At 41.0% G+C, this 16292-nt stretch overlaps 1 protein-coding gene across 17 annotated transcripts in view; it reads left to right on the top strand.

Annotated features, from left to right (window-relative positions):
- The window catches only part of ryr1b (ryanodine receptor 1b (skeletal)), a 94228-nt gene that overhangs the window by 18524 nt on the left and 59412 nt on the right, over positions 1 to 16292 (top strand). For all 17 annotated transcript variants that reach the window (XM_077494286.1, XM_077494285.1, XM_077494276.1 and 14 more), the window contains 25 exons: positions 106 to 262; positions 1202 to 1366; positions 2122 to 2243; positions 2337 to 2523; positions 3050 to 3185; positions 3263 to 3358; positions 3679 to 3797; positions 3888 to 4021; positions 4868 to 5109; positions 5205 to 5397; positions 6582 to 6798; positions 6939 to 7043; positions 7398 to 7501; positions 7904 to 7987; positions 8067 to 8226; positions 8307 to 8454; positions 9724 to 9929; positions 11400 to 11574; positions 11676 to 11884; positions 12708 to 13054; positions 14171 to 14306; positions 15008 to 15168; positions 15378 to 15540; positions 15735 to 15821; positions 15905 to 16131. In XM_077494286.1, the coding sequence (XP_077350412.1) occupies positions 106 to 262; positions 1202 to 1366; positions 2122 to 2243; positions 2337 to 2523; positions 3050 to 3185; positions 3263 to 3358; positions 3679 to 3797; positions 3888 to 4021; positions 4868 to 5109; positions 5205 to 5397; positions 6582 to 6798; positions 6939 to 7043; positions 7398 to 7501; positions 7904 to 7987; positions 8067 to 8226; positions 8307 to 8454; positions 9724 to 9929; positions 11400 to 11574; positions 11676 to 11884; positions 12708 to 13054; positions 14171 to 14306; positions 15008 to 15168; positions 15378 to 15540; positions 15735 to 15821; positions 15905 to 16131 (4080 nt within the window). The remainder of the gene's footprint in view (positions 1 to 105; positions 263 to 1201; positions 1367 to 2121; positions 2244 to 2336; positions 2524 to 3049; positions 3186 to 3262; positions 3359 to 3678; positions 3798 to 3887; positions 4022 to 4867; positions 5110 to 5204; positions 5398 to 6581; positions 6799 to 6938; positions 7044 to 7397; positions 7502 to 7903; positions 7988 to 8066; positions 8227 to 8306; positions 8455 to 9723; positions 9930 to 11399; positions 11575 to 11675; positions 11885 to 12707; positions 13055 to 14170; positions 14307 to 15007; positions 15169 to 15377; positions 15541 to 15734; positions 15822 to 15904; positions 16132 to 16292) is intronic.

Genomic DNA, 16292 nt, shown 5'->3' with positions numbered 1-16292 from the left:
ATCGGTTTATTATGTTTTGTTATTGTCCCCATATTTGATTTGATTTTTTTTTACCCTGGTTTGATAAGGACTGAATTTGAATATTTGTGCATGTTTTGTCTCCAGTTGGAGCGGAAGCCACTTCAAGTGGGGGCAATCTTTCCGCGTCCGCCACATCACCACAGGCCGGTACCTGTGTCTGGATGAGGAAAAGGGGCTGATGGTGTTGGACTCGGACAGAGCCAACACCAAAGTATCTGCCTTCTGCTTCCGAGCCTCAAAGGTCTCGTATGACTTTTTTTTTTTTCATGCCTGTTTTCGTCATTCCCTATTTTTTACTGGATTTGGACTGATTTTGCAAGGCCCCTCAGAATATTGAGTTCTATTACTATAAAAACATGTAAACTACCAATAGAAAGATTGATTCAAGTCTCTTCTTTCATCAGGGAAAAAAAACATATTTCTATTTGTTTGTGTTTTGCAGCAAAAAGCATTAGAATATCGCTAAGTTTCATCATTATTCACAAATCTGTTTAAAACACAATACAGCATTTTGCATACTCTGCTGCCACCTGCAGGCCGTTTTTGCAATAACTACCATTGCTTCAAGCATTCTCTTCAATTCAGAGGCTGCATTAGCATAATAAAAACTAAGAAACGTATAAATACGTCTTAACTCATTTGCTCCCAATAACGTGTAAATAAATTTTTTTAATGTTCTAAGTGTCCCAAAGACATATTTATACGGGGGTTTTTTTAATGCTAGAGCATACGGAAGGCTTTGATGCAGCCTCTCAACTGCAAAGAACGGTTGCAGAAATGGTAGTTAGTACACAAACGGCCAGCAGGTGGCGGCAGAGCAAAGGAGCCATCTAGAAAAAAAGCTAAATTACAATTTTAAATAGATTTGTGAAAACTGATAAAACTTAGCTCTCTTCTAATGCCAATTGCTGCAAAACGGAAACAGATCGAAACATCCTTTTTTGTCCTGATGAAAGACGAGACTTTCATCTTTCTTTTGATAGGTTCCATGTTTTTATAGCAATAGAACACAATATTTTGCGGGCCTTGCAAAATCAGTCCAATTCCAGTAAAACAGCCGGGAGCGAACGGGATTGCGAAATGTGAAAATGGCGGCGAGTGAATAGAACGTATATATCCGTTTTTGGGAGCAAATGAGTTGATATATATTTTTTTTTCCCGTTTGGTCTCCACCGAGCAGGAGAAGGTGGACGTGGCTCACAAGCGAGACGTGGAGGGGATGGGCATTCCGGAGATCAAGTACGGGGAGTCCATGTGCTTTGTGCAGCACGTGTCCACCGGCTTGTGGCTCACGTACGCCGCGCTGGACGCCAAAGCTGCACGTCTGGGAATGATGAAGAGGAAGGTGCGCTTGATTATGCAAATTTCAAGTGCAAGTCAAACTTAAGCATTTCTTGACAATAATATGTTCTATGTGACCTCATTAGTCTAAACATGACATTCTGAATCTCTTATTAGTCTTTGTTGATGTCGTCCTTTTATGTTTTTTTTTGTTGTTTTTTTTTTTCTCTATTTGTTGAGGACCACAATGGAAATAAGCCTTCTGGCTTTATTCTGTTTTTATCCTCGGTGACACCTGATGGAGTGATTGGAAGTTTGTGTTGTCTGTTATCACCAAATAAAAATCAATCAATCAATCAATCAATCATATTACATTTGTGGAATAAGAGTTATGAAGCAAAATCCAGCTATTTTTATCCATCTCAGGGGGCGGCCATTTTGCCACTTGCTGTCGACTGAAGATGACATCACATTTCTTCAGGGCTCAGGTAAAAAAAAAACAATCACAGCTCAGCTTCAGAAAACAGGTGAGCTGTGATTGGTCGTTCGTTGCCTGAGCCCTGAGCAACTGTGATGTCATTTTCACGCGACAGCAAGTGGCAAAATGGCCGCCTCCTAAAATGGATAAAAAAAAAAATGGTTGGATTTTGCTGCTTTAGTCATATTCCACGAATGTAATATTAGCCAGAATAACATATTTCAACCAGTGGGGCGGCATAGAACACATTATTGTAAAAAAATAAAAATAAATCAGGGTTCATTCCACTCCAAATGTGACATAACATCAGTAATATTCACCAATGTGGTCTTTGCATCCAGGTCATCCTGCACCAAGAGGGACACATGGACGACGCCCTCACCGTGTCTCGCTCCCAGACGGAAGAGTCTCAAGCAGCTCGTATGATTTATAGCACCATGGCTCTCTTCAGACAGTTTATCAAGTCGGTGTCATCACACGTGCATCCATCCGCTCAAGCCTTTTCATTGCATCCATCTATATGCGCCTTTTTTTTTTTTTTTTTGCCCGGTCTCAGGGGTTTGGATTCTCTGAGCGGGAAGAACAAATCTCCGGGGCCTTTGTCTCTTCCTCTGGAGGGCGTCATCCTCTCCCTGCAGGATCTCATCTTCTACTTCCGTCCTCCCGAGGAAGAGCTGGAGCACGAGGAGAAGCAGACCAAGCTCCGCTCCCTCCGGAACCGGCAGAATCTCTTTCAGGAGGAGGTAGACGCGTGTTTCAGTGGCACAAAAAAAAAAAAAGTCAGGACAACGGATTCAAGTCGCTTACTTGAAGTAAAAGCGAAAAAGTACACATTGAATTGTACTTAAAGCGATACTGGACTCATTGAGCCTTTTTCGGCAATAAAAAGTTCATATTTTGTCGATAATTCGTGGCAACTTCATTATTTTTCATGTACAGTTAATACTTTTAAAAAGTCATTTTTCTACTTGCTGTCGACTGATGATGACATCACCCGTGCTGAGGAAGGAGGTAACGACCAATCAGTTTACTGACCAAACCTAGAAAACAGGTGAGCCCTGATTGGCCGTTACCTCCTTCCTCAGCACGGGTGATGTCATCATCAGTCGACAGCAAGTAGGAAAATGACTATTTAAAATAATCAAGTTACCACATTAATTATAGACCAAACATGAACTTTTTTTTCCTGCTGAAAATGACTCAATGAGTCACCTTTAAGTAAACATGAATTTTTGCTGTCAATGCTGCATAAACGTGTTTCTCCACCAGGGAATGATCACCATCGTGCTGGAGTGCATCGATCGGCTCAACGTGTACAACACGGCGGCCCATTTCTCGGAATTTGCAGGCGAGGAGGCAGCCGAGTCCTGGAAGGAGATCGTCAACCTCCTCTACGAGCTGCTCGGTATGAGAAATTCCGCACGCTTCGCGAAAAGACAAACAAACAAATTGACATGATTTGCCTTCGCCTCTTTCGGACAGCTTCACTCATCAGGGGCAACCGATCCAACTGCGCTTTGTTCTGCGACAACCTGGACTGGCTGGTCAGCAAACTGGACCGTCTGGAGGCCTCGTCAGGTAAGTTTGTGGAGTACAGTTTGCTGATGAAAAGCAGCCAGCAAAGGGCTATTATACAATACTGTAATATTTTTAGAGATGTCAAATGATTACATTTTTGAATCAGATTAGTCACATCTTAGAATTGTATTTCATAACAATTATTTTATTTGAATTAATTTTTTTTTTAATGAATATATATATATTTTTACTTTAATTTTTTTATTTTAAAAAAATGACCCCAGTAGTTTGACATGAACAGATATTGTGAATGTCATGCGCAAACATTTATTAATTTTGACTAAATATTTTATATCTATTTTCTGTAACTTGACACGCAGGTATTCTGGAGGTGCTTTACTGCGTGCTTATTGAAAGTCCCGAGGTTCTAAACATCATCCAAGAGAACCACATCAAGTCCATCATCTCTCTCCTGGACAAGCATGGACGGAACCACAAGGTCGTGTTTTTCAGCTTTTGGAAACGTCCTTAAAAAAAAAGTCAATTTTACTCACATGGTTTTTTTTGGAACGCGTCCGACCGACCGCAGGTTCTCGATGTCCTGCGCTCTCTCTGCGTGTGCAACGGTGTCGCTGTGAGGTCCAATCAGAACCGCATCACTGAGAACCTGCTCCCGGCCCGCGACCTCCTGCTGCAGACCAACATTGTGAATTACGTAACCAGGTACGACGCCACAGCTCCGAGTGGCCGCTTCCCATTTAAGGCGTATGAGGCAGGTAAAACGCCGAGTTGCGTAAAATTGATGAAACAGAATCATGCCACAGCACCCAAGACAGAAAACAGAGAAAACTTTATTAGAAACAAAAGTAGCGAGCGGAGTCGAGCTTAATGCAATCTAAGTTTCTTCCTTGCAACAATACTCAAGTCAAAATAAAAATGTGTTTCAAATGAATATTCTGAAAAATACAATTTACCCCCCAAAAATACCTTCTGGAGTAAATTTATCACATTACTCTCCATCCCGGCCCTTTTTCTGGCAGATTTTTCTGTTAAGCAGGTCTGCTCTGATAATCATTCGGGATCAACGATATCCAAACATACGATATTATCAATACTATTGACTCCAATCACAAGGATATCATATCTCCCTTCATTTGACCATTAGCATGGATTTTAAACATAGAAGGGCCAAAACATACGTTGTGAAAATTAAACGGCACTAAGAAATTAGCCACCAGAGGGTGCTACAACTGCAAAAAATTGAAATCAACCTGACTTTTTGTTTTTTTAACAGATGCTTTTAACTCATTTGCTCCCAATAACGTGTAAATACGTTTTCTTTTTAATGTTTTAAGTGTCCCAAAGACGTATTTATACGGGTTTTTTTGGGGGTTTTTTTTTTCTTTCTTTTTTTTTAATGCGAGCGAATGAGTTAATATTAATTGTGGCAGTCGTAATATCGCGATTTCACAATTTTGCCGTGATTGTTACATCCCTAGTAATGATGATGATGATGATGATGATGATGATGACGATGACGATGACGATGACGATCTCATCTGCGCTCAGTGTCCGGCCAAACATCTTCCTGGGCACGTGCGAGGGCTCCACCCAGTACAAGAAGTGGTACTACGAGATGATGGTGGACTACGTGGAACCCTTCGTGACGGCGCAGGCGTCGCACCTGCGCGTGGGCTGGGCCATGACGGAAGGTTACAGCCCCTACCCCGGAGGCGGGGAGGGCTGGGGAGGGAACGGCGTGGGCGACGACCTCTACTCGTACGGCTTCGACGGCCTCCACTTGTGGTCAGGTAAAGATGGCGTGCGTCCAACCCATCGTCCGTCGTTTCCTCTTCATGATCTGTGAAAAAGCACCAAAAACGCGCTTTTGTTTTTCTCCGACCAGGCACGGTCGCGCGTCAGGTGGCTTCACCCAACGCGCACACTCTGGCGGCGGACGACGTGGTCAGCTGTTGTCTGGATCTGAGCGTGCCGAGCATCTCCTTCCGCATCAACGGGCACCCGGTTCAGGGCATGTTTGAAAACTTCAACGTGGACGCCCTTTTCTTCCCCGTCATCAGCTTCTCAGCGGGAGTCAAGTAACAAAAAAAACGACAAAAAAAGTTGTTTATTTGTCCATTCAGCGCCAAGGTCGAGTTATGTCGTTTTAGCCATTTTTACATGATGTATTATTGTTAAAAATATACATTTTCAAAGAATTCTTATGTCTATAACAGGGGTGTCCAAACTTTTTCATTTGAGGGCCACATACAGAAAATCCGAAAGACGCAAGGGCCACATCATGTTATGAAGAGAAATTAAAAATTGTACAAATAATTGATTTGTGCTTTTGCATATTTAGAAAAATGTTACAATATATAAACCAATTTATTTGTAATATGGCAGTAGGGTTATTATAGTTTTTCATTTTAGTTTGTTTTTATTAGTTTTCAGGGTGGTTCTGTTAGTTTTTATTTTAGTTATATAAAAAAAAATGCTTAGTTTTAGTTTAGTTAGTTTCAGTATTGTATTAGTTTTTTTTTTTAAATGTGTGCTTGTGCACAATATTTAAAAAAACAGCATGGGAGCAACGTCATCTTTTGGTGCTTTTCTATTGGCTGCTGCTAGATGACGTCACTTCTGTGTGACATACTTTCAAACGTCATTATTCCAGTTGATTTCAAAATAAATCGACTAAAAATCACATTTCAAATCATCCCCATAGGCTCATGCATTCAATTAATTACCAATGACTAAAACGAAGGACGTGTTTGCTATAATTATAGTTAGTTTTAGTTAATTTTGTCAACATAAAATGTAGTTTTAGTTCAGTTAGTTTTCGTTTTTTTAAAAGCATTTTTGTTTTTATTTTATTTCGGTAACAATATTGTTTTTTGAATTTTAGTTTTTTCATGAGTTTTAGTGAACTAAAATAACCTTTAATGGCAGCTGTTTTTCGATCCCCTCCCTTCTTACTTTGACCATCTCCAAACATTTTTCTTTTGTTTATTTGAACTGAGCCAAATGCCATTTTTTAGCATATGTCGCGGGCCACTGAAAAATGGACCGCAAAACGGCTCCTGGGCCGTAGTTTGGACACCCCTGGTCTATAAGAATAACCGTAAAACTGTAAAACCGCGTTTTTTCTTTTTTTTTTTTTTTTTTTTTTTTTTTTTTTTTTTTCCTCAGACGATAATCGAACACCAAAACCTGAAAGCGTTGCACTTGACTACAGTAACGGACATCTTTTCATGGCCGCCTTCTCACTTGCCGTCTCCTCCAGAGCTCGCTTCCTCCTGGGCGGGCGCCACGGAGACTTCAAGTTCATGCCCCCGCCGGGCTACGCGCCGTGCTACGAGGCGCTCCTGCCCAGGGAGAGGATGCGCATCGAGCCCATCAAAGAGTACAAGCACGACTTCGGCGGCGTGCGCAATCTGCTGGGGCCCACCCTGTCGCTCACCCACACCTCCTTCACCCCGTGTCCCGTGGACACAGTCCAGGTGAATACATCCACAACAACAACAACAAAAACAACAACTGTTTATTATTATCATTATTATGACAGTATTACTTTATAATATTATCTTTATTGCAATTCATTATTTTAATGTCATTTCTTTGTATCTATCTGTGACTGTAGATTGTGTTGCCGCCACACCTTGAGAGAATTCGAGAAAGGCTGGCAGAGAATATTCACGAGTTGTGGGCGATCACCCGCATCGAACAGGGATGGACATATGGCACTGTGAGTATGGAATTGGAGGAATGTAATAACTCAAAATATTCATATATATCTATATATCTATATCTATATATATATATACGGTGTATATATATACGGTGTGTATATATATACGGTGTGTATATATATACGGTGTATATATATATACGGTGTATATATATACGGTGTATATATATACGGTATATATATATATATATATATACGGTGTGTGTATATACGGTATATATACGGTGTGTATATATATACGGTGTATATATATACGGTATATATATATATATATATATATATATATATATATATATATATATATATACATATATATATTATTGTTAATATTTTTTGGCATTACTTTCACAGCTCAGAGACGACAACAAGAAGCTTCATCCCTGTTTGGTGGACTTCCAAGGTCTCCCCGAGCCTGAGAGGAACTACAACCTGCAGATGTCCGGCGAGACTCTCAAGTGAGCGTCTTGTTTCTTTCAGTTAGTTGGAAGCTAGTGTCAGAACGTAAAGACAGCAAAGATACGGACTTGAGTCTTATCTCTGCAAAATCTAAACGACTTGACATGCTCTCCCTCGTAATCGACATTAAAAAATAAAATAAAAATTGAGATTCACTCCCTGATCGTTATCTTCTATCTGATCTTGAATCCAAAGTGTTGCAACAGCCCCATCTACATGGATCAGTTAGTCAATACAGTGGTTTGGAAACCTACGTTTCATTTCATTCCATGTCTACCCGTTGAAAAATGTACTTGAGGAATATATACGTCATGACAGTATAAACGGCTGGAAGACTTTCAAGACTGGCTTGTGACTTGAGACGGACTTGAAACGACTTGCATTTGTCGACATCCTGACAGGACACTCCTGGCCCTGGGCTGCCATGTCGGCATGGGTGACGAGAAAGCCGAAGAGAACCTCAAGAAAATCAAGCTGCCAAAAACGTACGCTTGTTGTTCATATTTTTTTGACACAAATATTTGACGGGTGAGGGGGAAAAACCTGATTTGTCCAATTTTGTAGCTATGTCATGAGCAACGGGTACAAGCCCGCGCCGCTCGACCTTAACCATGTCAAGCTGACACCCAACCAGAACCAACTTGTGGAAAAATTGGCAGAAAACGGACATAATGTTTGGGCGAGGGATCGTGTGCGACAAGGTTGGACTTACAGCATAGTGCAGGTAAGAAATTGACCAAGTAGAAAATGCAGCCAGCGGTGGAGAACATCTACGTTACATCATTTGTAAAACATTTCTCTCAGGACATCCTGAATAAGCGAAACCCTCGTCTGGTGCCTTACAACTTGCTGGACGAGCGAACCAAGAAGACCAACAGGGACAGCGTCAACAACGCCGTCCGCACACTCATCGGCTACGGCTACAACATCGAACCTCCGGACCAGGAGAGCAGTGAGTCGTCTTCGGAAAGTTATGCAAGCGCTTCGAAAATTGAGGCGCCGAGACGCCGGGTTTGGACGATGTGAGACAATGTTTGGCAAAATTGCATCAAATAATGTTGTCTGATTTAAAAAGAAAAAAAAAAAAAGGAAAAAAAAGGGCATACCAATACAATAAATAGTGTTACAGCACTTCTCTACCTTAGATTTGAGCCTATTAAAAGCTCTGATATGACTGTAACATATTAAAAATTATGACAACCCGACAAAAATGGTCTTTTTTTGTTTTTAAACAAAGGGGAAATATTATGGGAATAAAGTCAACAAAATACATATTTTTGAAACTATAATCCCTGTGTTTATACTAGACTATTTTTACGCAAGTGTCTATTCCAGAATAAAATCCAAAATATGACAAAAATAACACATTTTTGATACTCTATTGCAGTGATTAAAATGTGGTACTCTGGTGGTATGCAAAATAATTAATACTTCACTTTTTAGTACAATACATTTGCTTTTAATTTTTAAGAAGTGTTATTTAGGCACATTTTTTTTATTTGAACTTTTATTTAATTAAAAATGATTTAAAATTAATACATTTTATTATTATTTCTTTTTATTATTATTTTAATTATTTATATTATATTATTTTATTATTATTATTGAAATTATTATTATTATTGTTATTAAAATTATTATTATTAATACTTGGGCCTACTGTAATAGATACAGTACTTGAAGAGCTAATTTTAGTAGGTGTCACTTTGTGTGTGTAAAAAAAAAATTAAATAAAAAATAAAATAAATACACTTTCGTCACAATATTCTGATTTGGCCACAATTTAAAGGGATACTTTACTTATTTAGCCATTTTTGGCAGTCAAACATGAATATTTTGCCTGTAATAAATTTGATATTTTCATTATTTTTCATGTACAATTAGTACATTTAACAACACATTTTGCAACTTGCTGTCGACTGAAAATGACATCACAAGGGCTCGGGTAACCAATCACAGCTCAGCTTGTGAATGCCACATGACCAAACCTAGAAAACAGGTGAGCTGTGATTGGTTACCTGAGTAAAATAACAAAAGTATCACATTTATTATGGACAAAATATTATTATTACTTTTTATTGCTATAATGAGCTAAGTATCCCTTTAATTCTCATAAAATGACAACTTTTTATCAGGACAAAATTTTGTTTGCTTTGTTCTTGTGAAGATCAAAACCTGTTTTCCTGTTGAGAAATTTTTTTTTGTGTCCCTCTTGGTGCAGCCGGCCACGGGCTGGAGAACATCCGCGGCGACAAGGTGCGACTCTTCCGGGCCGAGCGTTCGTACGGCGTCACGCAAGGGAAGTGGTACTTTGAGTTCGAGGCCGTCACCACGGGCGAGATGCGAGTGGGCTGGGCCCGTCCGAGCGTCCGCTCCGACACCGAACTGGGAGCCGATGAGCTCGCTTACGTCTTTAACGGCAACAAGGTCAGTCCAACTCGGCTGATATTTGGATGCAAGTCAAGCGTTTACAGCAGTCTGGACTAGGGCCCGGCCGATATGCACTTTTTGAGGCCGATGCTGATTTTTGGCAGAAAAAAAATACCCCGCCATTACCGATTAATCTGCCGATTATTTATTAAAAATATATATAATACAAATACTGACAGCGAAGGCTGTTTGAACGCTCTATATAAATCAAGATAACTTGACTCTTCCTGTACGTTTTGGCCTCTTGGGGGCAGTGTGGTGCCACGCGTCTATGGCGTACACACTTAAAGTGAGTACAGAAGAAGAATTTGAAATTGAAATACAGAAGAATGTGTGCCTTTGCGTGGTGTTATCTCATCTGTTGTGTTGATATGTGTTCCCACAAGATTTGTGTATGGATATTTGTTATTTGAAGGAAACGCTAACTTCCTGTTTTCCTGTTAGCATTTGCTAACTTCCTGTTCGCGCTATGCTAGCGATGTTTTAGAAACGAAGCACGTTTTGTGTTTAAATGTACAGTGGATGTAATTGTTTACGTTGTGTGGTTAGTTTTACAGTTAACTCCAACTGCGACGTCATTAAACAGCTGAAAGGACACTTTGGGACAACAGAAGAAGCGGAATAACATACGCTACACACTTGCGAGTTGCTAATGCTACGAAAGCAAAATGGTGCATCCGGGGCACTTTCACAGCGTCGGAAATGTCAGTTTTCTTCAATAACGTTTTAAGGGGGAAATAATTGTTTTGGCCGATGTTTGAAGGCCAATAATCGGCCGATTAATCGGCCGGGCCCTAGTCTGAACAAGGGGGACACACATACAGATCTTTAAGTTAACACAATTTAGACCCAGTGCTCCTCTATTGTGCTTGTTGTTCAAATTTGATCTATGAATACAACTTTTTGTTACTCAAATTTTTTTTTTTTCATAGTTAACTCATTCACTCGCCTCCATTTTCACATTTCGCAATCCCGTTCGCTCCCGGCTGTTTTACTGGATTTTGACCGATTTTGCAAGGCCCACAGAATATTGTGTTCGATTGCTATAAAAGCATGGAACCTACCAAAAGAAAGATTAAAGTCTCTTCTTTCATCAGGAAAAAAAAAAGTATGATTCTATCTGTTTCCGTTTTGCAGTAATTAGCATTAGAAGAGAGCTAAGTTTCATCAATTTTCACAAATCGATTTCAAATTGTAAGTAATTTAGCTTTTTTTTCAACATGGCCCTGGTTGATCTCCTTTGCTCTGATGCCACCTGCTGGCCGTTTGTGTAATAATTACCATTTCTGAAACCCTTCTTTGCAGTTGAGAGGCTGCATCAAAGCCTTCTGTATGCTCTAGCATAAAAACAACAACAACCAAAAAAACGTATAAATACGTCTTTGGGACACTTAGAACATTTAAAAAAACGTATTTACGCGTTATTGTGAGCAAATGAGCTAATGACTATGTGATGTTTTTTTTCAGGCTCAAAGGTGGCACATCGGCAACGAGCCCTTCGGCCGCCAGTGGCAGTCGGGCGACGTGGTGGGCTGCATGATCGACCTGACGGAGATGAACATCATGTTCACGCTCAACGGCGAAATGCTCATCAGCGACTCTGGCTCGGAGATGGCTTTCAAAGATATTGAAATTGGAGAAGGTGAGAGTTTCTATCACTTCTAGAAGGTATCAAATCATACTGACGTCAGTCATGCAATATGACTTTGTTCTTTTTCTCTTTTTTTTTTTGTAACTGTTCAGGTTTCATCCCGGTGTGCGCGCTGGGCCTGTCGCAGGTCGGAAGGATTAATCTGGGCCAGAATGTCAGCAGCCTGCGCTACTTTGCCATCTGCGGCCTTCAGGAAGGCTTCGAGCCGTTCGCCATCAACATGAAGCGCGACATCACCATGTGGTTCAGCAAAAGCTTGCCCCAGTTTCAGCCCGTCCCCGCCGACCACAACCACCTGGAGGTAACCAACGCCCATTGGCTCTCGTCATCGGTAAACGCCGAACGAAGAGCCATATTGGCAATCGCGTCGGCGTTTAATTCTCACAAACCCGTTTCTGTATTGTCTTTTTTTTTTTTTTTTAAATGTATCGCAAATACTAATTAAATAAGTATCTATTGGTTCAAAAATAAATGTGTAAAAAAAGCTGTTCTTAAAGATTAAATGCAATTGTATGGAACTTAATACAGGGGCGCCTTGAGATACAAGTTTATGTCATTAATTCAAAACCGTCTCTCAAATAATATTTTCTTATTAAAATGAATATAAATGCCATTAACTCATTCATTGCCGGCTGTTTTCCTGGATTTTGACTGATTTTGCAAGGCCCACAGGATATTGCTTTCTATTGGTATAAAAACATGGAACCTACCAAAAGAAAGATCAAAGTCTCTTCTTTCATCAGGAAAAAAAAGTATGTTTCTATCTGTTTCCGTTTTGCAGCAATTAGCATTAGAAGAGAGCTAAGTTTCATCATTATTCACAAACGTATTTAGAATTTTTTCCCCCAACATGGCCCTGGTTGATCTCTTATACTCTGCTGCCACTTGCTGGCCGTTTGTGTAATAGCTACCATTTCTTCAACCATTCTTTGCAGCAGTAGTTGCATCAAAGCTTTTGTATGCTCTAGCATAAAAACAAACCAAAAAAAAAAAACGTATAAATGTGTCTTTGGGACACTTAAAAACATTTAAAATAGAACGTATTGATACGTTTTTGGGAGCAATACAAGATCAAATGAACAGATGGATGAAACGCGATCTTATTTTGCCATCGATCCCCGAAGGTGTCCCGCGTGGACGGGACGGTGGACAGCGCCCCCTGCCTGAAGCTGACCCACAAGACCTTCGGCTCGCAGAACGCCAACACGGACATGATGTTCCTCCGGCTCAGCATGCCGGTCCAGTTCCACGAGACCTTCAAGATCCCGGCGGGCACCACGCTGCTCACCCGAGCGCTCACCATCCCCGAAGACGACGTGGTGGTGGTGGAGCCCGACTCGGAGTTCGAAGTCCTCAAGAAGTCGGCCAGCCGCAAGGAGCAGGACGAAGACAAGAAGGAGCCGTCGGTGCCCAAGGAGATTTTGCAGGAGAACGAGAAGGACACTGTGACGGAGAAGGGAAAGAAAAGAGGGTAAGATTGCGCTTCTGGTGGTCAAGATGGTGTTCATGTTTGTCAACTGGGAGGGTGTCAAAAAAAAAAAAAGCCCTTTTGTGTTTAAGGGCTATATCAGGGGTCTGCAACCTGCGGCTCTGGAGCCACGTGGGGCTCTTTGGTCCCTCGAACTGTTGCTCCCTTTCGATCTTAAAAAAAAAAAAAAATTATTTAATTGCATTAATCTGTTAAAAGTAGAAATTAATATTGTTAGATATTTCATTGCTTTCTCTTTTTTAGACATAATATTATTTAAACGATTAAATAAGAAAATGAACAATTAAATATTCAAAAAATCCAAATTTTTAAGTTGTCAGAAAAGAGAGATGAAAGGTTGATGGAAAACTTGTTTTTAAAAAATATTGTAAAATGTCCAAAAAGGAAGAAGGATAACAGAAAATTGCCAAAAATAACAGCAAATTGATTGAAAAAGACAAAAAATAAAACATTCAAAAAATTACTATAAAATGTCCAAAAGCAAAAGCAGAAGTCCTGAAAATTACCATAAAAATGTCAACAAAGTTGTCAAAAAATCTGAAAATTGATAACAAAAAGTAAAAAAAAAAAAAACACAACATGTCCAAAAAGAAGAGAAACAGAAAATTACCATAAAACTGCCAATAATGGCAGAAATTTGACAGAAAGGCAGAAAAGTCTGAAGATTTATGAAAAATGAAGTATAAAAAATTCACATAAAAAAAAAAAAATCCAAAAAGGAATGTAGAACAAAAAGAACCTCAAAGTATTTTTCTGTTCTGGTGCAGCATCCAATACTTTGAGGTTCTTTTTGTTCTACATTTCGGCCTCCCTTTGTCGATTTTTTTTTAAATTTTAATGTCATTTTTTAATTTAATGTATTTTTTTTATTTTAATGACATTTTTTAATTGTATTTATTTATTTTAATTGTAATTGTTCACAGGTGCTTTCAGCATAATATTTTTTTTTCTTCTTGTTCTGCCAGTTATTTTTTCCGCGTATGAGATCGCAAGATGAGATCGAATTTGTATGCACGATATGCAGACGTCACTTACGGTTGGTTTTCACTTATCCCAGGCGGGGCTCGGTCTCGAAATGTTCTCCTCTCTGCACCTCAGATTTTTCTTCAAAGCCAAGAAGGCCGCCATGACACCTCTGGCTCCTCCCCCCGCCCCGCCCACCGTGCCCCGCCTGGTGGAGGACGTTGTCCCCGACGACCGAGATGACCCGGAGATCATTCTGAACACCACCACTGTAAGACGCACGACACGCAAAATGTCTCAACTTTCAACATCATCGATGACATTTAAAAAAATACACAAATGAGGAGACGGACATTTTACTCGTATACGACGAAAGGGATATACATAGAGATAGGGATGTAACGATACCGGCAATATCGTGATATCGTGATATTAAAACTGCCACAATATCGTCGTCGTCATGTTCACGATATTTAAAAGCTACACAGCTGTTAAAAAAAAAAAAAAAAGTCAGGTTGATTTCCATTTGTGCAGTTCTAGCACCCTCTGGCGGCTAGTTTTTATAGTGCAGTTTAATTTTCATGAGGTATGTTTTGGCCCTTCTCATGTTTCAAATACACTAATTGTCAGATGAAGGGGGATTGTAAAATGCTAAAATGAGTCAATATTTAGAGAAACTCAATGTGGGCTTGCATTAGCGATTTAGTGCCTCAATATTGTGATTAGAGATTGAAGGTAATTTATATGTATTGCTGTTATGTACAAAAGCGCAATATTGTGTTTTTTTTTGTTGTTTTTTTAGTATGAGCTCATTTTTTCACAATATTGTGACCTTTTGTAGATATCGCCAACCTCCCCACAATATTGTGAGAATTATCGTATCGTGATATTCGGATATCGTTACATCCCAACTATTTGACGAACTGTGTTATGATTCTTCAAACTTTCACCGATCATTTTTCCCCGTTCCAGTATTACTACTCGGTGAGGATCTTCGCCGGGCAGGAGCCGACCGGCGTGTGGATCGGTTGGGTTACCCCCGACTACCACCAGTTTGACCCGACTTTCGATCTCTCCAAAGTGCGCAACGTCACCGTCACCGTGGGCGACGACAAGGGCAACATACACGACAGGTTCGTTCGTTTGTGCAACTCGCGTCGCTGCTTGCTTGATATTATCGGGACCTCCTTGGAATCGCGACTCTCCAAAAACGACTCATTAATGCTCTCTGGAAAGTTTTGGGTCTGAACACTATTCAATGTCTGATGCTGATTGGGAAGATGCTCAGAAACTTCAAAAAAACCAAGATGAGAAGATTGTGACTGCGAACGTTTGCGTGCAGTATGAAGCACAGCAACTGTTACATGGTGTGGGGAGGGGACCTGGTCAGCACCCAGCAGACCCGCTTCAGTCAGGAGGACATGGTGGTCGGCTGCCTGGTGGACTTGGCCACGGGCCTCATGACCTTCACGGCCAACGGCAAGGAAATCAACACCTTCTACCAGGTGAGCAAACGTGGCCTTTGTGTTCATTGTTAAAACAGGGCCACGGAGATGCTACTTATTAGCCTGTGTGTGACATTTCCCATTACGTGTTAGCATTAAGCTATGTGGATGTTTTAATTGCTACCAATGTGGTTGGTTAGATGTATTTCTTTTTTAGCAGTGCTCGTGTAGTAAAAGCACACGTTCTGTCTCAGGTGGAACCCAACACCAAACTTTTCCCTGCCGTCTTCATCCAGCCTTCCAGTCAAAACATGGCACAACTGGAGCTGGGAAAACTCAAGGTGCGTGGCCGCCGCCCACTTTTCTCCTTCTCGCTGCTCCCGTGAGTGTGAAAGCTTCCCCGCTGTGCCCCGCCCCCCCCCAGAACATCATGCCCATCTCGGCCGCCATGTTCCGCAGCGAGCGCAAGAACCCGGTGCCCCAGTGCCCCCCCAGGCTGGACGTCCAGATGTTGACCCCGGTCATCTGGAGCCGGATGCCCAACCACTTCCTCAACCCGGAGGTGGGCAAAGTGAGCGAGAAGCTGGGCTGGATGCTGGAGTGCACCGAGCCGCTCGTCATGATGGCCCTGCACATCCCCGAGGAGAACAGGTGGGAGGCGACGCCCGACGGGTGCCAATGTGGAATCCGACACCGGCCGCATTCTTCGCGCGGCCGCTGAGTGAGGAGGCGAAACCGGTTGGAAAAATACGAAAATCGTGATGGGTTTTTTTCCCCCCCGCACTACAGTATGCAAATCAGTTTTTTAAGGC

This window comes from Festucalex cinctus, chromosome 13, assembly GCF_051991245.1.
Source record: "Festucalex cinctus isolate MCC-2025b chromosome 13, RoL_Fcin_1.0, whole genome shotgun sequence".
NCBI lineage: Eukaryota > Metazoa > Chordata > Actinopteri > Syngnathiformes > Syngnathidae > Festucalex > Festucalex cinctus.
The sequence above is the reverse complement of the archived record's forward strand: the minus strand, read 5'-3'. Positions and strand labels throughout refer to the sequence as shown.